At 44.2% G+C, this 25,397-nt stretch overlaps 1 protein-coding gene across 7 annotated transcripts in view; it reads right to left on the bottom strand.

Annotated features, from left to right (window-relative positions):
* The window catches only part of RAB11FIP3 (RAB11 family interacting protein 3), a 170,571-nt gene that overhangs the window by 18,298 nt on the left and 126,876 nt on the right, over positions 1 to 25,397 (bottom strand). For 4 of the 7 annotated variants that reach the window (XM_073362848.1, XM_073362853.1, XM_073362854.1 and 1 more), the window contains 4 exons: positions 23,966 to 24,153; positions 19,415 to 19,591; positions 10,657 to 10,791; positions 3,718 to 3,753 (listed from right to left, as the gene is read on the bottom strand). In XM_073362848.1, the coding sequence (XP_073218949.1) occupies positions 3,718 to 3,753; positions 10,657 to 10,791; positions 19,415 to 19,591; positions 23,966 to 24,153 (536 nt within the window). The remainder of the gene's footprint in view (positions 1 to 3,717; positions 3,754 to 10,656; positions 10,792 to 19,414; positions 19,592 to 23,965; positions 24,154 to 25,397) is intronic. The other 3 variants (XM_073362850.1, XM_073362851.1, XM_073362852.1) reach the window with 3 other exon arrangements.

Raw genomic sequence — 25,397 nt, 5'->3', positions numbered from 1 at the left:
GCTCTTTGGAATATGGAAAGATAAGAGTTTACTTTCCCCACTTCATTTTGTTTTGAACTTAATACTTATATTCCAGAGCAGCAGGACTAAAAGTACTCCGCTCTCCCCAGAGATAAAGCCAGAAAGGAATGGGGAGTGAATTGAGCTTGTTGTGAAATACACACTCAACTTCAGCTCCTCAAGTGGGAGACTAGTAAATCATTAACCATGGCTTGTAACATTTGGGTTTTTGTTTTCTTTCAACGGACACTGTTCAGAATCAGTCTAGACATTCACCCTGTAACGTAATGACGTGTTCTACAGGAGCTGAGCGCAGTATTCCATCTTAGTGGGGGTGGGAAGGGGGAAAGCAGAATTATTTTTACAACCTTGAATAATTAAACACAGGACTTACATCAAGAACTATAGGTATAGAGAGAGCTGAGGATACACGGACTATGGTTCTACTGGCTCTCTCTCTGGAGCTTTTAAAGGAGTCTGTAACCAGTTAGTAACATGGGTATATTATGGCTTGTGTCCCCAAACATTATGATTAATACACTGTTAGCAGCATAGGTGCTGGAGATGGGCGGAAGGGGAATGGGAGGAGCAAAGGGCCATTACCTCCTCAACTTTTAAGCAAGGGGGACCATACCCCCACTTTTAAGAATCTGAACTTGGCAGGTCACAACAAGCGGGGGGGCAGGAACACAGCCCCTCCCTTGGCCCTGGACCAGAGCATTATGATGGAGGGGTAGTATATCAATGGATTCTAGCTACTTAAATAGTCACAAAGTATTGAGCATTCTCAAAATTAAAAACCATTTCTTGATAAGGCTCCCAGTCACAAAAGATGATGATGGTTCCTTTGGTCACTTCTGCTGATCCAAGGGAGTTAAAAGCAAACAGAGCTAATCTGAATCCCTGAAGACAATCTTCTTTAAGCAAGTAGCAGCCTAATTCTTAATTTGGTCTTTAAGTACTGACAACTGGCCCTTCAGTATGCTGACTACTATTCAGAAAGAAGGCACAGAATGGATCCTCTTAGAGTTTTAAGATAGGTCAGCTCTGCTTTTTTACCTACTGCTTTCTACAAAAACATTTAATATTTTGAACTAAAGGTCTGGGACACATCCTTGGAAAACGCCTCAGTGTTGGATGACAGTGTCAGTAAGATGTCAAGCAAACCATGCAAACCAGGCAGAATGATTATAAAATAGTTATTGACCATAGAGAGAAAGGATCTCTCCTACTGAAGAAATTTGGGGTTTATGAACTACAGCCCCGTTTCCATCCGAAAGTTATTCTGCTCTGGCCCCATCAGGAAGGTGTATGCATCCAGTCAGAATCAAGACGAGTTGTGGTTTTTTTAAAAGCATCACAATATCACTGAACGACTTTATGCTCTTAATGAGAGCTCAACAAGTAGCACATGGAAGAATAACTTCCCAGGAAGAGGTCAGTTTGCTTAAGCAGAGAACCTCTGAATTTGTGACTCTGACTCCAGCTAAATTTCTAGGTATGAAAATACCTAGAATTGTGATCTTGGATCTAGTACTCCAAAACTTTAAAATATCACATGAGAACAAACAAGAATCAGAGGATGGTGAGGGAGCAGCTTAATCTTAAATTAAAACTCCCTGATGGTATCTGAAGCAGATGGAAGAGAAACAACTTAATTGAGTGAGAGAGTGTTCAGAACCTCTGGAATCACACAAGGTCAAATTATAAAGACTAGTCTAAAATAGGAAGCCTGGAAATTTGCCTGCTAGCTTAAAACCACTAAGAAGCAAAAAACTTTCGAACAAATAACTTGAAAGTGAGAGTATGGGAACCATGAAATGTAATACTCAAGACATATTTCCTCATCAGCGAGAAAGAACTGAGTCTGGAAACGTTTGCTGGTTACAGGAAAAATTAAAAAAACAATTTGGGAAAACAGCTGGAAAATATTTCCAAAGAACTCCTGAGCTGCTGAAAGCAGGGCAGAGAAACTGCTTCCCTGGGATAAGCCTGATTTAGACCTAATCTCCAGCCCTTCCCTTGATTCCAAACCCAAGAGATTCACGGGGAGTGAAGATTTCTTGGAATTTGTTCCAGAGCTCAACTGACCCACTCAGGAATGCCGCTAAGTAAACAGACTCCTGGGATCAGAGAGTACACATTTCTAGAGAGTGCCAAATCATCACACAGACTGTTCAAAAGACCAGCCCATGTTTCCCAAACATCCCAACAGACGTGAAACTAGAGAGACCTGGAAACAAAAGAGTGCATGTAAGAACAGCAGAAATACCAAAACCTTCCTCTCCCTTAAATCCTCTCTCAGAGTATCAGGGAACAATGTATTTGAGTCTCAAATTAGATTTTCAAAAATCCTAGAGAGGGGTGTCAGTAAAGATTATGCCAGAGAACGAACACACACACACACACACACGTTTGTACAGCTAGGACAAAACTGTTTCCTTCAGCTATAGAAAAGAAACACCATGGAAAGAAGTATTAAAACCAACCCCCTCAAGGAAGAGATACGAAACTGACAAAATGCTACGGAGACTCAATGATCTTGCTTCTGAGAGAATTTCAGAGCAAATGTGGTGTCTGTCCTTTTGTTATACAGGGAGAAGGTCTCATAGCTTCATTAGCTAGTTGTTACAAATTTCCTCATACAACTCCGCTGGAGAGGCAGGGATCCTTAAAGAATTATCAAGCAGATCCTGGCCCTTCAGTGTTCCAGAGGATTCTTGAAAACAAGATAAACTTTGGGGGAAAATTTGAATGCCTGCACTCTCATGTGACAGTGAGGAAAAGCATTATGTCCAGAATGAACTGCTTCCTCCCGTCCCCCATTATTGGGAACCTAAATCCCTTGTGAAAATAAAGCAACAGCCCAGTCATAGTGCTTCCTTTAACAGATCATTGGAAGAATCAGAGACAAGGGGCTTGTCTAGATGGGGAAATTTATCAGCATAATTATATCACTACCATTATACCTGTATAACTAGAGAGGTAAATTTCCGCATGTAGGCAAGCCCTAAGAGAGTCCCTATACCGTACCACAGGAAACATATGCAATAATATAAAGCCACAGCTGGGGGGAGTAGCTCTGCCCCTATGTTTAAGAATTCCTAAGGAGTCCATGAAACAAAGTGTGGAAGAGATGAGGAGTAACTCTCATGACATCCATGAAGTCAAAAGGGAGGAGCACATAACTCGAAATATAGCAGAAGCAAAACAGAAACAATGAATCTGTCTGTGTGGACTGGCATTTTAGTGGTGTGGCAAAGGCTTAATTTCTGACTTGATGCATCTACTCAGCTGACTGGGCAAGGGCTCACTCAACTCCCCAGGGTAGTGATACTGATGATACAGAAAAGCACGTACATCAGTAACTAGGAGTTTTCAAAATGGGCAAAGTCTCCTGCAGACTCTCACTCTCTGGGCATCCATAGACGGGGGGTCTGGGAGGACAACCTAGGAGAAGTCACATTTAAGTCAGTCTCCAGAGGTGAATGCGTTCGGAAAATATCTTTTTAATTATTTAAAAAAAAAACCTTTAAAATCCAGAATGTGAATTAAAATTGCTGTCCAGTACACATTGCAGAAAACGTACTGTACATTTCTCTCAAAGGAAAATGTTGCACATCTACGTAGATAGCTGTAAGCCCACTGTACGTGTGACAACCTACGCAAGCACATTCCTTAAGGACAACAAAATGATAATAAAAAGTATCAGCATACCTTGCTACCTTCTTGCTTGAGAGTCTCTTATTGGGACTGTGGGAATGAACAAAAACAACAGGAAAACAGAGTCAGGAAAACTGAGAGTGAAGAGCAAGGGGAAACAGGAAACAAACTAAGCAACAGTGACAGGGGGCATATCCTACAATTAACACCACAGCACAGCACAGCACAGCACACGCATGAGGCATGCATTACTCAGCTTCTCAGAGGAAATCTCCATGTAAAAATCCAGGTAAAGCCACATTTGCACACATGTAATGACATGACATGTCATGATGAATTGGAACATACAGCACTTGTCATTGCTGCAGAAATTTCCATGGATCCAACAAAGGGCTCTCTTTTTTGACTTGTTGATTCCAGTCCTGAAAGCAGACCCTAGGAAAAGTGCTAATAATAGAATTGAGCTTGGTGGGACTCAGACCCGTTACAAATGGACAGTAGCCTGAAATATACTCGATCCACCTGCAGCTTGTGCAGACAATGAGCCCATCTCTGAAAGAAAACACTGAAATATCCTGCTACAAATACAAGCAGGACTACTGCACTAGAATCACAAGTACGGAGAGCAAAAAATAATAATTAAAAAGCAAACAGCCCAATGAACTATCCTCTGTAGCTCATTAACTCCAAACAATTATAATTTTACTGAATTGTGTTTGACATCGGACATAGCAACACAGGCTGATATACGACTGGCTGGCTGCTTGTATTTCAGACAGGGACTTCCCCAGATTTTGGGGGTTGATTTGTTTGACCTTTTCTTCTCTCCCTCCCTCATATGCAGCATGAGTGAATCTAAATTTGCATCTAAAATCAGGAAGACTGGATTTTAAGCAAGATCATGTTTCAAGTACTAAAAATAGGTGCATTCATAAGCTATACTTAGCAGCAGCTAACAGAGTCCCCTCTTACGGAATTGTATTTTCTTTTTAAATACTTAGCATGCTATCCCAGCACATGCTATAAGGACATAACATCAACATCATGATGCACCGCTTTAATGTCCTGATGTCGCGACCGTCTCTCAGTGCATAGCTCACCTATGATGATGAAAAGCACCTGATCACAGGACGTCTTTGCTTACAACGTAACAGATTAATATTTTCTTCACATCAGCCACTTGCGATTTGCCACTTCACGTCATTTTAAGTCATGATTTATCTATTTTTTCCTCTTTGAAGTTTACTAACATGCAACCAAAATTAGAACTAGTTACTGCATATTATGCCTCAAATTTTTTTACATCTATTTTTGTATGCTACTGTAATCACGTGGTTGCATAAAAAATCAGCTTCCTCCAGAATCTTCTCTCTTTCTCCTTTATTCACGCCCCTTGTCCCAAGGTTGGGAAATAATGGCTTTAACTTCCCTCCGCAACCGGATTCTTCAAAACCATGATCACATGGAAACTTGCAAGAGGATAAACTGGGGCACTCCAGTGTCTACCACTGCACAAACAGAGATGGTCTCAAGGGAAAGGAGATGGATTAAATCTAACAGAACCTTGCTCCCGCCCAGAGCAACATGACAGTTTGAGAAGAGAGGTTCTCAATTTCTAAAGTTTGACGTTCGCAACATGGTATCTCCATGTACAGGAAACTACTATAGTTAATGAGACGTTGCAGATGATATGGAGCATTTATAATTAGGTATTTTCCAGAAACTGGTAGAGGTTTAAATTTTTTGCCATTTATTCTCCTCAACTGGCCAGAGTGACTTGCTGTCCCAAGCACTGAGTAAGCCAGCACCACCCACCATCCTTTTGTGAAACAGCTCAAAGCCATTAGACCAGCTCTCTTCCCTCAAATCATATAGACCTGCTAAATACCTCCCTCTCCTTTCAGGCAGGGGGAAGGCTACAGAGGAAACTCCTTCCCAGAGAGGGAGGGTCTGAGTCGCTCATTCAAAAATTTAACTTTTCTTGCAAATCTATTCCCCCTTCTCACTTTCCAACATCTTCTGACATTTTTAGAAAAGATAAAAGATCTACTTAATTAGTCAAGCTCGGTATCATCAAAACAATGGAACGTTCATTCCCCCACTTTCTCCTAATTTAAAAATGTAAAAGAGAAAGAAAAATAGAAATGAATAGATCTTCATCTATATGTTCACATGCGAGGAGTAAGTAACTGGGCCAGTTTTATTTATTTTATTGTTGCTATAGTATCACTAAATTAGGGATAAAGTAAATGTTTTTCCCCCCCAAAACATGGGGAGTTCCGAAAAAAATTCTCAAAATAAGATATTGGTGGGAGTCACACTTCAAGATCCAGAAACTTAAAATGAATGATTGGCTGAGCAGAGAGGAAAGGCAATGGACATAAAATGTAGATCAGTGACTCCTAAAGGTGAAATGCTTATATTACCTTTTAGAACAGGGGTGGGTAAACTATGGCCTGCGGGCCGGATCCAGCCCATCAGGGTTTTGGATCCGGCCCGCAGGATTGCCTCCCGTGGTGCCGCAGGCCCCGCGCTGCTCTCCGAAACGGCCGGCACCACATCCCGGGGCGGGGGGGAGGGCAGGCAGAGGGCTCCATGCATTGCCCTTGCCTCCAGGCACCATCCCCCGGAGCTCCCATTGGCCAGGAATGGGGAACTGCAGCCAATGGGAGCTTCGGGGGAGGTACCTGGAGGCGTAACAAGGGCAGTGCGTGGAGCCCTGTGGCCCCCACCCCAGGGCCACGCGGGGACATGGTTCCGACTCCTTCCCAGCGCGGCGCAGAGCCCAGCCCCAGAGCGTGCTGCTGCCACCCCAGAGCCGCTTTAGGTAAGTGGTGCCAGGCTGGAGCCTGCACCCCACTTCCCCAACTCCCTGCACCTCACACCCCAACCCCCTGCCCTGAGCCCCCTGCTGCATCCCACACCCCTCCTGCACTCCAACCCCCTGCCCTGAGCCCCCTGCCGCACCCCGCACCCCTCCTGCACTCCAACCCCCTGCCCTGAGCCCCCTGCCGCACCCCGCACCCCTCCTGCACCCCTGCCCTGAGCCCTCTCATGCACCCCGCACCCCTCATGCACCCCAACCCCCTTCCCTGAACCCCCTCATACACCCCGCACCCCTCCTCTGCCCCAATCCCTTGCCCTGTGCCCATTCCTGCACACCACACCCCCACCTCCTGCCTTGGCCCTGCATACAATTTCCCCACCCAAATGTGGCCCTCGGCCCAAAAATGTTTGCCCACCCCTGCCTTAGAAGGAGGAACTAAAAATAGCTTGAACCAAATCAACCCTTGAATAGTTTCTGGGAAGCACTGGCTGACCATGCTTTCAAGCTAACTGGTTTCCTAATCATGGTTTTGACAGTGAACTTTTGACATTCCTATTGAGTGAAGGAATCACTTTTGGCGAGATTTCAAGGATTCTGCAAACCTGCTTCCCCTCTTTGATGGATAGATACTGCTTCTCCAGAACTTGTGAAGAAAAATAAATAAAATCAATGCATGTCACTTGTATCTGAGGGAGATTAATCTGTTTTTCTTCATAAATGGTTGATCAAAAGTGTATCTGGGCATCTTTGGATCCCAGGCCTGAGAAGCTACCTGGCATGGGAGGTGCATCTATCTATTGCAATGGTTGGATAGAAGCAGTTGCAGCTTGGCAGCAGACACACACATCTGACAATGGAATCCTGGGTACATTTTAGACAGGGTTTGGGGGTGTTTTTGCTGTTTATTTCACAGAATTGCGACTGCTCCTTTGAAGGATTTCCTGCGATCAGGGAAAGCATTGCTGAAAAAAAGATCTATGATTTTGCAATACTGCTCCTGTTGCTAGACATTTTGGCTGTTTTAGATATTTTGGCTCCTTGTTTTCTTCTGGGTGCAAGGTGTTGGTAATCACCTTCAAAGCCATCAGTGGTCCAAGGCCATTGCCTGAAAGAGGATCTTGCAGACTCTATTCTGTCACAGCGTGTAATACCAGCTGGGATGTTCTTGCTGTTTATTGTGTGGATTCAGTTCTCTCAGAAGAGTGCTCTCTTCTTTGGAGATCTTTCCCCTTGATGGGCCAACACGGCCAGAGTTTGGCTGCCTCCAGGGCAAGATACAAGGCAAATTATTTAGTCTAACTTTTTGTCTATGATATTTCATTACTCTTTTGTTCCTGTGCAGTCATGTCTACCAGATCTCAGCCTAGGACACTACGTGGGTTTCTGTCCAATGAGCTGTTGGCTGCATCATTACTACTGATATAAACAAAACTCATGAACAGGCAAGGCAATCTTTAATTTGTGCTCCATGAAGGCAGCCCTGTGACACCGCCAGCCCCCAAGCCCCATTTACAGACTACATGGGTGACACCACTTACACCAAATCACCAACCAATGTCACTTATCACTAGTCTCTTTTGATCTACTGTGTCCTCTGCCTGCTCTTTGTACTTCTCTGCCTTCATAGAGGTCCACTCCTCGTAATCAGCTAGAATGAGGTACCTTTCCAAAGCAGGAGATATTCTTGAGGATCCTATTACTTTGTATTCTTGTCGTCATTTTTCATCAGCCCATTTCTGATTCTTTCACCATTACTCTACTCACCGACTCTTCACAAGATACCAACAATAGAGAGATTCACTGAACTTCTGACTTCCTGATCTTCCTTCAAGGGGTTGGCTGGCACTTGGGTCCAACTGCTTCTCCAGTTGGGTGACCAGCTTACACTTCATGTAGTACAATGTATGTATTCTGTCTCCTTGCTGGGCAGAACATGATTAATCTTCCATGATGAGCTGCCCTCAGTTTAGAGACAGCTATTATTTTGCAGAGGTTGGTTGTTGCAACCTCTTTTATATCTCTGAACTAGTCAAGAGTTATTAAGTAAGTTGGAGGTCTACTTCCTCTTGCTAATCTGTGCTCTTCAATGCACTACTTACGTTTGTCTGCCAAATTTTAAAATAGCTGTTCCCCTTCTTAAGCACTGCCTCTATTCACATTCTAGTCTGAATGCTTAGCTCTCTCAGTACCGGCATCCTCCTTTGTCACACTCATTGTGTTATCACTTCCTCCTTCTCTTGTTTCGTCATGCCCAATAGCATTTTGCAGCTCCAGAGAACAATTTTTAAACTATTATCTGTAATTTCTCAGGTTTCCTATAGGGCTGATAGCACAGAATCACAAAATAGTGTTTGGGGTAAGTCAGTTCTGCCTCACAGAGCACTCCTGGTCAGTCAGAGGGTGTGGCTACATGAGAAAGTTGCAGCTCTTTAACTTAAATCAGTTTTAAAACACAATGTATTTAAACCAGTGAGGCTGAGATTTTCAGAGAAGCCTGAGGGAGTAAGGACCACAATTCCGACTGAAATATACTGGGATTAGGGGCTCAATTCTCTTGGGATACTTAGAAAATCCCTCCTTAATTAACAAGAATTTGGGCTGGTCTTGGAATTCCTCCATCACACCTACTTGAGAAGCTCATAATGTGGGTAGAAATGAGGCTGTCAGCACATCAAGGAAAATCTAGCATCTTCATTCATCGATTGCATAACTGGAGATAAAGGAAGGCATTCAGGCTGATGCTTTGAGTCCTTTGAAAGTTGTAACAATTGATGCAGCTGTTTGTCATAAGAATTCAGAGCAGTTCTTTTTAGCTAGTGTATGTCTACATTAGAAATGCTACAGCAGCGCAGCTGTAGTCTAGATGCTTACTACTTCTGCCACTGTAGTAAATCCACTTCTGAGAGGCAGTAGCTAGATTGATGAAAGAATTCTTCCATCAACTTAGTGGCGTCTACACTGGGGCTTAGGTCGGCTTAGCTACATCACACAGGGCATGACATTTTTCACAGCCCTGGCGATGTAATTCAGTCCAAATGCCCATTTTCTGATTCACTTCCCATTTTACATAGCCCTGAACCCTCTAATTCCACGCTGTCCCTTACAAAGGAAAAATCAATGGCAGCAATTGGGGATTGCGACATGACAAAAGTTAGGCTTCAGGAAGGGACGGGAGGGAGGCAGTTTGGATAAATCAATATTCACTAATAACATTAGTTTCTTCAGTCCTCCTATGCAACAGATTGATTTGTAAACAGCTTGAACGTAAAAATCAAACCCCATGTGTATAGTCTACATAACAAATAAACTATAAGCTGGTAGAGTAACTTTCCTCCTGAAGGTTCTCACAGTGCTTGATGACCTATATGCTTGCCCAATCAGTGATATGGGATTGCGGGACATTAAGCAGGGAGACAGCTATCTTACACTGATCTGAGGATGTTGGCCAAAGACCTTAAAACAAATTCCTATTTGGATATCATGTACCATGGAAATTTTAGTGGCCACCTGGAACAGAAAAGACTTCCATTTTTAGTGTCTCTGCCAAAAGAACTACCCAGAATTCAAGTTATTTACTGTGGAAGAATGAAGGGTTGAGTTATCCCAGCCAGGATTTGAACCGGTAATTCTAGAGCATCTTGGTATTTCTGAACTAGTTGCTTGCAAAACACCCGCAGCCAACTTAGCTGGCTACTCAAAATTAATGTTTTTAATCAAAGTTGCTATCTAGCCATTTCTCCCAGTGATGCAAATAGTGCACATGTCAAACTTAAGACTTCAGTTTAGTGTTAAGAAGTCTTACTACACAGAGCATGGTAATCAAGTACTGCATTCATTTAACACTCAACCAACAGTACATGCAAAGAAACTGATTAGAGTAGAATGAAAGATTCCCATTGTCAATATCTTTTTTTCACTCCATATTTTGGATTAAAGAGACTTCTACTTAGCTTCTATAAAGACTTCCATAAAGTCACAGGGTAAACTTTTAAGACCTGGAGAGGCCTGATGGCTCTCTTACATCAACTTCTCCATCTATTTAAAATGGTCCTTTTTGTATGAAGAAATCAAGCAAAGTAACTTGGCAAGTGAGGATGACAATGAGAGTCTCCCCTTCTGGAGAATGTCGTTCGAACACTTAGAATGCCACGCACTAAATCAATTACCTATTCATTTCAAGATCATTCAGGCGAGCAGAAAGATCCTCAAGGCGGTTGATTTGTTTGTGGCACTGGCTACAGTAAAACTCAAATGCCTCATCAGTGATAATGCTGTGCAGTTTCACAACGAGCGGGTTGACGCTAGAGAAATCACAAGTGTCATTTTAACAGGACAGAACAGACCAATCTGATTTAATCTGTGGCTTCCACAAGTTAAGTGGATATTTGGAAGGGTGGAATCTGGTGGTAAATCACAAGCTTTTCATGCAAGAATTGCAATAGGAAATTTCAGGGCAACTGTTACTATAAAAATATTAAATCCAAACATCAATGACTGAGAAGTGCAACTGAGCTGGTAATTAAGCCATTTTGTTGGACACATTGCTTACAATAAAGATGATTAGACCCAATCACCTCTTTCCGTTTTGTCCAATGGGGATTATGCTCACTTACCACAGGTATGGATTTGGACAATTGACTTTTTCTGGTCTCCCAATGTACCTGTCAGGCTGCCATTATGTGTCACTGCTTTCTTAAACTCAGTGGGATGTTAGGATGTATGTGGGCCATTCAGCAGCATGTGGACCTACCTAGAAGGGTTCTCAGAATTTTGGGAGCTACCCTTTTAAATAGCACTAAAACTCATTCTGGTTTGCCTGGTCGGAAACAGAGCCCTAACTGACATGTTGCTGTGACGTGATTTAGTTTGAAAGCCAAATATCTTCAGTCAGACACATCATTTTCCATTGGGAATGTTCTAAAGACAGATTGGAAATCTGCCATATGATGAAAACAGGGCAGCACATTAACAGGTAGGATTTTCATTTTAGAATGCACAGCTTTGAAAGAAACATTAACAAAAGAATAAAAGGTCATGGGTCCAGCTTCAGACACTTCAATATTACCTTTCTCTTTAAAGTGATGTGCAAGTGTTCACAGGATCAGCTTAGTTTTGCTGTTAAAAAGAGAACCTAATATATAAAGCCCAAAGTTTGTGAAGTGAGGATGTCAGAAAAGATTTCGAAGTGCTTCACTAGCTGCTACAGACTAAGGCTTTGGCTTTCAGTAACTTATGTAGAACACAAGGTACTAATGAATTTAGTGACATTTGGTAAATGAAACAGCTGATCATTTTTGATTACTGACTAAATTACCAGGGTTGTTGTAGCCTTAACAGACCGCTTCACCTTGAATGGTCCCTTGAAATGTGTGTGTTAACTACTTATGCTAAACAATCTGTTCAAACCTTATATTTAGCTGTGACATTTAGTTTCCAAGACCTGAAGGAGAGCTCTGTGCAGGCTCAAAAGTTTGTCTCTTTCACCAACAGAAGCTGGTCCAATAAAAGATACAACTGACCCACCTTGTGTCTCTAAACTACCAGTGGTTTCACAAAAAGATTTTTAATAGCAAAGAGTATGTAATATTTCTGGGATACCATACATCCTCTCCAAATGGAAAATACTTCTGGAAGCCACAAACTTTAATCAAAGGAAGGTTAAGAGTGAAAAAGCACGACATAGAAGTTTAATAAAAAAACAGAGAGGTAGAGGTGTGAGCAGGCAGAAACAAGGTTAAAACTGAAAGACACCTGAAAGGACTAGTCAACCACGTGGCACAGATGGATACTGCTTGTCAAGCAAATGGCCTACGTCCAAAGAGGTACCAAGCACCATTGCAGTCAATGAGAGCAGTTACTGTGGCTCAGCAGCTCCGTAACTCCCCACACTGACTTCAAGGGGAGTTTCAGAAACCCAGTGTGTCTCAGGATCAGACTGTAAAGCTCCAAATTTAAATTGTGTGCAGTATTCACGCGCCTCCCTACAACATATCCTTACAGACCACACAACTCCTTCTAATATTTCATCTCTGAATGGTTGAAACCCATGTTAATTTGGGCAATGACATTTTGAAGACTTCTTTCCTCCCTCTAGGGCTGACTCCGTTCAGCGACGATCATTACTTCACAGCGGCAGCGACTATAGGTGCTAGTGCTTTGCAAGCTGGGGGGTGCTGGGCAACTGCGAAAGAGTGACCAGAAAAAGGGAAACATCCATTTCAACCACAAAGCGTGAGAAGGGATTCTCATTTGAGAGGTCTTAAAAAAAACAAAAACAGATAATCTAAAAATAATTTGCCTCTGAAATTTGATGTCAAGCTGAAGATCCAAAGGAGGATTTTTATTAGTGCATAGCCCATCACAGACACAGAAGGAAGAAGCAATTCACCCTTTGGGTGGTTCGCTACATCTAATAAGTTTGTCAGAGTGATCTGTATTAATAAAAACTAACGTGCTAAAATGCAAAACCTCATTGGTCAACAAGAATATAAAAAGAATAATCCCACAGGCAGGTTCTCCCTATCATCACCTTATTGGTAGTATTTTTAAAATAGTGTTTTAATCACACTTCAAGAAATGAAGTTATATACTAGACTACCCGCCCATTGGGTGGGTGAAGGAAGGCCACTGGCCGTTGGCCTCCCAACCTACACGCAGCACACTGATAGGCCAGTGTCACCACACTGACTGTCATACATTGCAACTTACATGAACACATTGCTACCCTCTCCCATCTTTTGGCACAGTCACTTAACATTGCCTGTGTAGGATCTGTTCAGTGCTCAGAACAGAAAGGATGTTGTTAGTTAAGAAAAGGAGTGCTGGAGCCTTTTATTTTGATTACCAATTACCAGTCATTTTTCAGCAACGAGTGCTTCAGTGCAGCTCTTTTGTAACTGCATGAAGGTACCAGGAAGTGGGCGGGAACTCAATACAAGGAGTCACAAACACAAAGCGTTTGTTAAAGGCGAAGTGTCAATATACTCTAACGTTCCCTTAATTATCCTAAGTTTCTGATGAACCTTCTGGTGCAGGACTCCATGAACTATAGCAGACAGCTGTGACATTACTGTTCCCGCTTAGAGAAGCTAGTAACATGGCATTGGTGATTGGAGACATGATTGTTTATTATGCAAACTGCTTCTTGTAGCAAACAGCTCAGCAAAAATTCAGTCCAAACCAGTACATCCTCCAGTTCATTTCAACAAAAGCCAGCTGCACCAAACCTGGTTACATAGGGATGTTGTTTAGGAAAATAGCATGTTATTCTTGGAGAAAATGCAAAATAGGGGACTTATCGACAATGCACACCTGGACAAAAAAGTCAGGAGAGGGGGGCAGGCCTACAGTCTAGTGACACATGAGGATACAGGGTACTACTTCTGATAGCATCTTCTGCCATGATCTGGGACTTAGGCCCCGTCTACACTGGCACGTTTCTGCACAGTAAAGCAGCTTTGAGCACTGTAACTCCCGAGGTGCACGCACGGCCAAGCCACTTAGTGTGTAGAAACTGCGCAGATGCAGCGCTCTGAAAAACCCACCCCGACGAGAGGCGTAGAGCTTTCTGCGCCAGGGCTACAGCGCCGTGGTGCCAGTGTAGACACCATGGCAATTACAGCTCTGTGACTGGCCTCCGGGAGGTGTCCCACAATGCCTGTTCTCACCTCTCTGGCCATCGGTTTGAACTCTACTGCCCTGCCCTCAGGTGACCAACCGTCAGCCCCACCCCGTACATTCCTTTGAAAATTTGAAAGTCCCCTTCCCGTTTACTCGCTGATGTGTGCAGTGGCCTCAGTGCATCTTTCCAGGTGGCCGTGCATCTTTCCAGGTGGCCATGCCTGCTCCACGCACCAGGCGATCCCCCGCTTGGAGCAATGCCGAGCTGCTGGACCCCATCGGCATTTGGGGAGAGGAAGCTGTCCAGTCCCAGCTGCACTCCAGCCATAGGAATTATGATACCTACAGACAGATTTCACAATGCATGATAGAAAGGGGTCATGACCAGGACACATGGCAGTGCAGGGCCAAAGTGAAGGAGCTGTGGAACGCCTACCCCAAGTCGCGGGAGGCAAACCTCCACTCCAGTGCTGCACTCATGAGCTGCCAGTTCTACAAAGAGCTGGACGCGATACTCGATACTTCGCGATACCCCACCTCCACTGCGAAGGCCCCTGTGGATACTTCGTTGGCTCACGTGCCAGTCGAGAGTGGACCAAGCCAGGAGGAGGCAATTTTGGATGAAGAGGGGGAGGGGGAATTCAGTCAGAGGATGACTCGGAGGTTAGAGATGCAGGCAGTCAGGAGCTCTTTTCTACCCCGGAGGAGCCTAGCCAGTCACAATAGTCGGAGCTTGGCAAAGCACAAACAGGAGAGGAGGCCCCTGGTAAGTGGATCTGATTTGGGGAATTGCTGAAGCGAGTTGTTGGGGGCAGGAGGGTTGCAGAAAGCAGGCTTGTCTCCCACCTCATGCCTAGGCGGAGTGGCGGAACAGGCTGTTGATACACTCCCTCACTTCATGAGAATCTCCCTCAGATCTCAGGAAACTTGTGCAGATACTGGGCAATTCGCTCCCGCAGGTTCCTCAGCAGAGCTGCTTTGTTTCTTGCCCCATTAATGGTAACTTTCCCACGCCACTGTGCCGTCACGGGGGTGAGGGGGAAGAACCATTGCTGCACACAGGGTAGCTACACAGGGGCCAGGGCGGAAGCTGCAGGCTTGGAGAACACCCTCCCTTGAGTCCCTGATCACCCTCAGCAGCGAGATATCTTCCATAATGATCACCTCCTGTGGAAAGTGTGGGGACAGGAATGATTATCAGGCCCACCCTACAGTGCTGGCTCTCCCCAAGAGCCACGTGCCCAGTTTACAGCAGGGTCACTGAACAGTGATTTACCCTGCCCCTGTGGCTACTCACCATTTTGGGGGTCTTGTAGCTTGTGTGTGCTTGCTTGGGGTCAGCCAGTTAGTGACAGGTGTGTGAGTACTGGCTGTGTTTTAAAGCACTGAATCAGTGTTGCCTGTGTTGCAAAAAATACAGCTTCCGTAAAATGTTGCATTTAGACTTCAAAGAGATGACCTTGGAGCACAGCCTCCCTCTTTGTTATCAGCGGCAGAACAGTTGCAAAGAATTAGGAAGCGTCCAAGAAGAACTGAGGATGACTTTATGTGTGAAGTTATGATGCACTCCGCTGCTGAGAAAAAGGAATTAAAGGAGTGGCGGGACAGCGAGAAGAGGAACCAAAAGGAGAAAGCTGCACACCAGAAAGAAGCCATGGAACAGCTCTTAACACTTGGTGCTCCATAAGTGGACATGCTCTAGCTCTTCAAACCGAGCAGTTCCGCGCCTGCCCTCCCCTGCAGCCACTGTCGCAAAACGCTTTCCCATGTGCCCACCCACACACCGCTAACATACTCTTATCCACCTCCTGTCCACTCCCTACCTGCAGCATTCCACTCCTCTCTTCTCACAGTCCAGCAGTGTGGATTCCCAATACCCACTACACTCAACACCCGTCCCTCTGCAGTTTGGCCCTGCTGAAGTACAGCACCCATTCCATTGAACTCCAAAGGAGAAGGCTGGGTATGATCCCTGGACATACACAAATCTGTCACCATCCCGGGACCCTTCCTCCTCTTGAGACCTTCCATTCCCCCATCCCGCTGATGAATTTTTTCGTTTGACTCTCTCCTCTGGTTGCTGTCTTTCAATAAAATAATTGCGTTTGTTTGTAAGCAATCTTTATTCTATTAAGTGAAAGCAAAAGGAGCACTGCAAAGAAACATACAATTATGTTAAGGTCCCTTCTTGCATCATGTGCACCAATCACCTCCTAGCATTACAAGCACTGCAATCCCGAGCATAGCAAGAAATAGTGGCTTTCAGCTTCAAATTGCTGCCAGAAAGCATCCCTGATCCTTATGGCCCCATGCTGTGCCCCTCTAACAGCCCTGGTCTTCGGCTATTCAAACTCAACCTCCAGGCACTAAGCCTCTGCAGTCCAGCCCTGAGTGAAGCTTTCACCCTTCCCTTCACAAATATTATGGAGCGTACAGCACACGGCTATAAGCATAGGAATATTGTCATCGGCCATGTCCAGCTTCCGATACAGGCATTGCCAGCGGGCTTTTAAAAATGGCCAAATACACATTCTGCATTTGTCATTCTGCACTTGCTCAGCCTGTTGTTGAACCACTCCTTGCTGCTGTCAAGTTGCCCCGTGTATGGCTTCATGAGCCACGGCATTAAGGGGTAAGAGGGGTCTCCCAGGATCACAATGGGCATTTCGACTTCCCCTATGGTGATCTTCTGGTCCATGAAAAAAATCCCTGCTTGCAGTTTCTTGAACAGACCAGTGTTCCAAAAGATGTGTGTGTGTCATGCACCTTTCCGCACCAGCCTGCGTTAATGTCTGTGAAACGCCCAAGGTGATCTAGAAGCACCTGGAGAACTATAGAGAAATATCCTTTGTGATTAATGTACTCAGTGGCTAGGTGGTCTGGTGCCAGAATTGGAATGTGCATGCCATCTGTCACCGCTCCGCAGTCAGGGAAGCCCATTTGTGCAAAGCCATCCACAATCTCACACACGTTGCCCAGAGTCACAGTCTTTCGGAGCAGGATGCGATTAATGGCCCTGCACACTTCCATCAACACGACTCCAACCATCACCTTTCCCACTCCGAACTTGTTAGCGACCAATCGGTAGCAGTCTGGAGTAGCCAGCTTCCACAGTGCAATTGCCACGCGCTTTTCCAGCGACAGGGAAGCTCTCATTTTTGTGTCCTTGTGCCGCAGGGCTGGAGAGAGCTCATCACACAGTCCCATGAATGTGGCTTTCCTCATGCGAAAGTTTTGCAGCCACTGCTTATCATCCCAGACGTGCATGATGATGTGATCCCGCCACTCAGTGCTTGTTTCCCGAGCCCAGAAGCGGCGTTCCACTGTGGTCAGCAGCTTCATGAATGCCACAAGCACTCTCGTGTCATAGCTACTACGTGTGGCAAGATCAATGTCACACTCCTCTTGCCTTTGTAGTTTAAGGAACAACTCTACTGCCACTCGTAACGTGTTGGTCAGTGCATTCTGGTCAACAGCTCAGGATCCATTCCTGCAACCAGAAAGAGGCAGGGCAGGGAGCACAGCACACAAACTGTTGAAAGATGGAGCCAAATGCAGATGGAAGCACAGGGATTGCTGGGATGCAAAGCAATGCACCATGAGGCATTGGGACAGGACCCAGGATGCCCCGCGACTCCTTCTGCCTTCCCACAAGTCTGAGCGGCAAAAGAGAAAAAGGTGTTTTGTGGGATAGCTGCCCAGAGTGCACCGCTCCGAACAGTGCCGCAAATGCCGCAAGTGTGAGCACGCTATTACGCAGGCAGCTGTCAGTGTGAACACACAACAGCGGTGTTCCTTCGGCGCTCTCTGAGCAGCGCTGTAACTGAGCCAGTGTAGATGTGCCCTTATATGGCCTTCCTTTAATCTGTCTTCTTCGAAAGCCCCTCTAATGGGTACATAGAGTAGCGGTGAAGGCTATCAATCAGAGTAATCCACATCCTTCTCCGCCAGAAGGATGATGCTGTGATGCAGGATATTATAGGGAGGGGATCAAAGCTGGGCAGATCGCCAAGGCTATGGGGGCTCATATGGAAAGGAGATCGCATTTGGACACGGCATGGAAAGTCATAAAAATGCTACGTCAGGATCATGAATCTTAGTTTAAAAAGTGTCTCCCAAATGGAAGTTACTTAGCTTGGGATTGTAGCTTCTGGATTCTAGGGTTAGCAAAGATCATCTTTGTTGTCTGAGATTGCTAAAATCACCGATGAAACAAAGAAGTGGTGTCCCTTCTACTGCAATTAAAAATGACATATATGTGAATTTCACAAGAGCTTTTCCTTTTTGGACCAATGGAGTCCTGAATTGCCTACTGAGTTTTAATCAGGCTTTGTGAATCTTGTGAAACAGATATCTGGCAAGTCAGATAGTTATGAAGGGCTTTTACAGTTACTTTAAAAAAAAAAAAAAAAAGCACAAATGTGTTTCCTTGGTGAAGCCAATCTAGGTGCCATTATCCTAAAGAGAAACTATCATGTTATTTTTCCCAGCAATTTCAGGGTTATCCTATTGGTGATGGTATTTTATACTCCCATTCCATAAAATTATTGTTTCTGCAAGACAAAATACTGGCTTCTCAACAGTTAAAAGCACACTAAGGATTTTTTCTAGTTATTTATTTCTACAGGAAACCTCTATTCAGATGCAGCAGTGAGTCAGCATCAAAGAACTCTTCCTGATTTTTACTCTTTCTAGCTGGATTGTTTATTCACAAAACACAACAAGTGACTTGTTCATGAAACACACCGGCCCCATGGCCAGCAACTTTCTGGTTCCAAGCCTCCCGCTGTATCCACTGCACTACATTCCCTCATCTGCCATTGATGCTGACTTCAACAGAGAAAGCTGCATCAGCTAGTGCAAACTAACCAACTTACCACATGCAAGTCATAAAAGGAAGATTTTTGAATCAAGAGGCACCAACAAAGGCAGGGTGCCAGTTTTCTCTTACAAAAGGTTTTGGTATTAATCACACTTCTCACAGGAAAAGAAACATGACTTTTTCCCTGATGCATGTGAAACTGAACCCCCCTCTCCTCCCCGGCCCCCACACTCCCCCAACAAATGCTACTGGAGCTGTGAGCATCTTCGGTAGGGGCGATGAAGGGTTGCTCTGAAAATCAACTTGGCAAGAGATTTTTAACTTCAGAAGTGACGCATCAATTGTATTCAACTTGACAGGATTCCTTCTGTGAACCAGTTCGAAGTATGAAACAAAAGGAAATCCAACATGTGCAAAGCCTGGTTAAAAATGCCATACAAAGGAAGTAGGTATAATACTGCCAGTCCTAGGTGCGATATTACCTGGGAGAAAGGAAAGAGGAGCTGCTAAGGCTGGTTTCCCCGTTACATAGGCTGTCTGAGAACAAATCTGCTTCATTCCCTTCTCCGTAATCCTCAAAGTGCTCCTCTCCACTAATTACGGTAACGATGGAGTGATTGTTGAGGTCTGAGCTCAAGGGTAGGTCATGTGGGTGGGATCTATCAGAGCAAAGAGTAAAAGAAAGGTGTTAAAATGTTGCCAAGGTAGTTGCCATTCCAAAGGTGCGTATTACACCCACAATTCCAGTTGTGCTTATTACACACCAATTCAGGATAAAGGACTAATTCTTTTGGAAAGTGGAAGGCTACAGCATAATTTGTACAGTACTTGGACCCTGGAAGGTGCAATAAAGTGCTCTGTGAAAGTTTGTACCAACAGTCCATCATGTGCCCATAAAGGTGGGCACCAAAGTAAATGTAACAAACTTGTCTCAGATGGACCATGAAACTTGGCAGAGTTAAGACTGATGAGATGACGTATAATTTGGTCAGTAAAACAAGTGTGAAGTTGTCACGGAGTCACTGGGCCAATGCTCTGGAACTACTGCATCAAAGCCAGTCAGGACTCTGGTGTAGCATGCCTCCTCTCTCTGAGCAAGGTCAGGCTTGACAAAGCCCTGGCTGGGATGATTTTGTTGGGGATTGGTCCTGCTTTGAGCAGGGGGTTGGACTAGATGACCTCCTGAGGTCCCTTCCAACCCTGAGATTCTATGATTCTATATTGCCACCAGGGCAAGAAGCATACACAGCTTTGACCTTCCTGGGTCTGACCTTGAAGCATTCAGCATCCCCTTCCTCCCCATGTGCTTCCCACAGCAAGTCTGCCCGGGCGGGGCTCTTGGAGAAGCCAGAGGGCCCTGGCACCCCAAACTCTTGCAGTCAGCAGTGACTCTCAGCCAGCATGTAGAACAGAAGGGTTTATTAGGTGACAGGAATACAGCATAGCACAGAGCGTGCTACCACAGAAATCAGTGACTTTCAGCCAAGTCCCTCTTGGGGAGTCTTGGGCCAAATGGCCTGGACTCTCCCTCTTCCAGTCCCCCAAGCAGACTGCCCAGCTTTCAGCAATCGTCCCCCGACATACCCGTTGCTCCTCTTCTTTGTCCTGCTTCCCGGGCAAAAGGTGCCACCTGGTTGCAGCCCCTTCTGGGTCTCAGGTTACAAATGGCACCGCCATAGCATATGTGCAGACCGCTGGGCAGCCTCACCTGCCCCCAGGGCCTCAGCAAAAATCACACACCCAATTCCCACCACCAAAATATTGGTGCAGTACACAGGGAAAAGGAGGTACACACAGAATTAGGATAGGACAGTGACACTCACATGCAACATAAGATTAATAAAACCCCACTTCGTCACAGAAGTATACTCGGTTAGCTGGGCAGAGAAAACAAAGCTAAATGATTCCTGAGTTAACACCACGCAGTTAAGTTATACAGTCAGCCTACAGCTACACATTAGCCTTTATTTCACTTAGTGCTGTGTAATCCTATTAAGAGTCCAGTACTGGGGTTTAACCAGTCAGTGGCACAGATCCTAGTTGGTTGCACAAGGCAGCTATTCAAAACATCAAAGTTTCCTTTAAGTCTGCCACGAACCTAAATAGCCCTTCTCTGGTTTCCACTGCAAAATGTTTTAAGCAGTCAGGTGGATAAAAACGGGGAGGCACTGCTGCTTTTTTACATAGTTTTGACATCAGATTCACAAGTGACGTCTGTATTAGCATATTAAGCCCTTATCTAAATATGAATGAGATTCATCGCTGGTATCCCACTATTTCATTTGATTAAGACAGGATACACAAGCTACCATCAGTCATTAAAAACGTCCTGCTTTACATAACACTTTTCATCTTCAACCCATTGTACAAATATTAACTCATTACACCATTGATTACATACTAATTTATGGAAAATCTTGCGGAATTGGAATGCAGAGTTTTTGTGCAACTCTAGAGAAAATAAGGGATTGTAAGAGTCAACTACTAGAGAAAGTCTAAGATACCCAAACTTTGGTTCCAAGCAGACACTGCTATTCAGACTAACTGAATAAAGAAAAAAGCACCCAGGCACCATCATCCTTTCATGATTCCAAAGATAATCAGAGAACCTGTCATTTAAAAAAATTCTGCTATTTATGAGGATGTGGCTTATTTCATTATCCACTCACTAAAGAAAAAAAGTTTATCATCCCAACAATGTTAATTCTAATGAAAAAAAGTTATAAATAAGCCATTTAAGACAAAAATATACAGCATTTAAGAGACTTCAGCCTTACTCTGCTAATAAAAGTTTTACATCCATGCAGAAGGGACTCTGACAGCAGATAAATTCAGCTTCAGCTTGTTGGGAATCTGCACACCTTCCTACACACTAAGGAAGTGCAGTTAAATCTCTAACTAGGTCCATCAAAAATTATGCTTTCAAGCCTCAAAGTTTTTAGGAATGTCTTTCATCCACAAGGTAAATTCACAAACAGAGGCTGCTGGATTGATGCTCAGGGCCCTGCCTTTACAAATGAGTGGAGGGCACTCTACTCAGCAAGAAAGCAACACAGGCCAGAACAAAGCAGAGGAAAGATTATTTACAAAACAAAAAATATATAAAATGAGCCAGAGCAGACATCTCCGCTGATCTCAGTGCGGCAGATCCCTTTAAAGGACAGAATGGGCCCTATGCAAGGGCAGTGTTATGAAACACATTTTTGTGCTGTTTCATGAATGCCTACTGTAGGTGTCAAGGGCTTCAAAATCCTACAGTAATCTTTCTGATCAACAGCTGAAATATTTACTTCTGTTCATACAGGCTAAGGTACACAGACTTTAATATCATTGACTGAAAGGTCACCTTTAAAACTACGCTCAGCCTGAACAGCCACATTGACAGGGTTTTACCATGCGATGGATCCATGGAAGCACAATGGAGGTGCGAGAGACAGTTCTACAGGGGCCCTGCCTCAATACCTTTAAATCCCACAACCTGCAGTCAGATTTCTTGGGTAAATGTTCTCCCTCACACAATTTTCAATTTCTTAAGCTTCCTTCCACATTTTAACCCAAAGTATAACATTTATTTAAAGCCTTATTATAAACTATCTGAACCACAGCGGGTTTTACAGGACGCTGCCCAACTGAACAAGTAGGAAGGTGGGGGGTGGACAAAACACCGTAAACACCTTCCCCCTCCCTAATCTAATTGTGATGGTCCCAATTTAATTTAAAAAAAAACCAAACAAACCCCCAAGCAAAGGCTTTTGTACCTACAGGCAGGTGAGTCCAAGACATGTAGCCATTTTCCCAGAGGGTCGGGGGGAACATATGCAGGCCGGCATGTTTTGCTGACCCTCCTTGGTACAATCGGCACTGTTTGGTGGCCTAGCAGCTTGGAAGCTGATTATATACTGAGAGTTAATAATCACTGAGCCGAAGAACGCTCTTCAGGCAAAGAAAGCACAGCCAGCTAATCTCCTTTCCTTTATAGCCCACAGGGCCTCTCATGGTAAGCACCCTTTCCTCCCCAGTTCAGAGCACCAGCTCCCCACCCTTTCCCCACCGTGCAAAGAAGCACTTTGAAAAGTCATCCCCTCTTCACTTTTGGAAGAAGTGAAGCGACAGGCTTAACAAACAAAGAAATGCCAACCTGAATGGAGACCTCTGGACTCAGCTGATCTGCTTCTCAATCTTACAGTGAGCACATTAATTAGCAGACTTTAAACTAGGAAGGTTAAACAAACCTTTATTTCGATAAAGACTGAAGAGGTCATTATGTTTCCATTGGTGAGGTCATTACTAAGAGTAGAATTTGACAGCTTCCCCATTCTTCCCTACCTCTCTCCATCATCCTCTCATTTCTCTCCCTCTCTACCTTCACAGTACCCTTTGGGGGGGGGCTCAAGGCAAGCACAGCAGTTCCTCCAAAGGAATGTCAGTGCTGCTCCAGAGACCACATGAAAGAATGTCTTTTAGTCATACCCAGCAACCAGATTTTTCAGACAAAAGTCATTAAGCTGGAGTTACAGTTCTCATGCATATTTACAAGGGAAGACGTGGGTGGGAATACTACTCCTATTTTAAGAAGCCAAATAACCAAAAATATAATTTAAAGTGGTATATTAAACTTTCAGCTTTGCTCCTCCAAGTGTTGTGAGAGATCTCAGGCCCTGAACAGCTCAGCAACTTGACAACGGATCGAGAGATGAAAGTTTCTAAAGAGCTTTCAGATGTGCACAGGAGACGGCACTTTCTGTGTCTAGGTTCCAAAAGATTACCACGCTAAATAAGGTCATTAAAACTAGGCTGTATACTAATTTTTTCAGGATATTTAATTCTTGCATAAAGTCACAAACACTAACAAGCCATTGTTAGAACTAGAAAGACCCAAAACTCAGTATATTCTTGCCAGAAATTCAGATCATGGGGGAGTTTACCATCAGTGGAGTTGTGCTTGCTTTACGCCATCAGTGAATTTTGCCCTGTTGCTGTCCTCCTCCTCCTCCCTCCCTCTTACATACTTGTCAGAAGCGAGCAGCACTGACCCATTCTCTGGTTCCTCTATAGGATCAGTGAACTCTGAGTGCACCGTGGAATCAATAGCACTGTCCGTTTCTACTTCATCATGCATCTCTGGATGTACCAGCGTGCCGGTGTCCTCGTCTGTGAAGGTTTCACACTCGCTGTAAGTGCTCTCTGAGCCCATGTAGGCGCTGTCAGTCACCTCATTTGCCTGTTATAAAATACAACAAAAAAACTATTAGCTACTCTTACCTGATTTTGCTCTACAACAGGAACATCAAACGCGCACATACTAATTAAACGTTAAGTAAAATGCAGGAAATAATTTAAGGATTAAAAAAAAAATCAGATCTCCGTTCCAAGAGCTGTAAATCATGACCACATGTGAAGTTATGTATGCCCAACACAAAACAACCACTTGTAAATTGACAGACAAATCAGAAGAGACCAAATGATTTCACTAACCCCAGAATTTTGGGCTTTTAGGTACAACATAGTTTCCTGCAGTAAATTATTGCTTTTAGATTGCATGTGTTTTGATACAGAGATCGTGTCAGTGGTTAGAAAATGTCAAGTACATTTTGGGCACTTCTGTAACCTAAATAAAGTGTAATACGTAAGAGGGAGTAGAGGTTGTGTTAGAAGAACATAGGGATCAATATCAACATACTGCCTTAGAAGGAGGTTTGTAATCTGACCAATGATGGTTCGGATCATTTTATTCCTTTTATCCAATTCATTTTAAAAAGTTTGGCAGTTTAGCTAGTTGGGGTTCTATGATGATCACCATGAAGACTGTAATTATGTGGGCTTTATTGCTGCAAAGTACTGTTTTCTGCTGTTTCAAGAAATCCTCCATCCCTCAAAAATATAAAAATAAATTTGTTTAAAATCTTTAAGATGATATTCAATTTGCAAGGGTTGAATCTTCAATCTATAATCTTAAAAAGACTTGAACAGAGACACTTTTCAACAAAATTTTTTTGTTAAAATATTTTTGAACTGCTTTACTAATAATGTCTGTAGATGGTGGCATGATCTGGTTGTCAGGGCCCCATATTTGGAGTAAAAAAACCTAGGTATTTGGCTTCCCAACTGGCCTGGCTCGTGACCCTTAGGCAAGTCAGTTCACCTTCCGTTCTTTGGCTGTTTTGTCTGTTTAGGTAAGTTCCCTGGGGCAGGAACTGTCTCTCAATATTTAAGTGTACAGTGTCTAGCCCAGGGGTGGGCAAACATTTTGGCCTGAGGGCCACATCTGGGTATGGAAATTGTATCGCAGCTATGAACGCTCACAAAATGGGGGGTAGGGGTGTGGGAGGGGGTAAGGGCTCTGGCTGTAGGTGCGGGCTCTGGGGTGGCAGCAGAAATGAGGAGTTCACGATGCAGGAGGGGGCTCGGGGCTGGGACAGGGTGTTAAGGTGGGGGTGAGGGCTCTGGGGTGGGGCTGGGGATGAG

The sequence above is a fragment of the Lepidochelys kempii genome, chromosome 10 (genome assembly GCF_965140265.1).
Source record: "Lepidochelys kempii isolate rLepKem1 chromosome 10, rLepKem1.hap2, whole genome shotgun sequence".
NCBI lineage: Eukaryota > Metazoa > Chordata > Testudines > Cheloniidae > Lepidochelys > Lepidochelys kempii.
The sequence above is the reverse complement of the archived record's forward strand: the minus strand, read 5'-3'. Positions and strand labels throughout refer to the sequence as shown.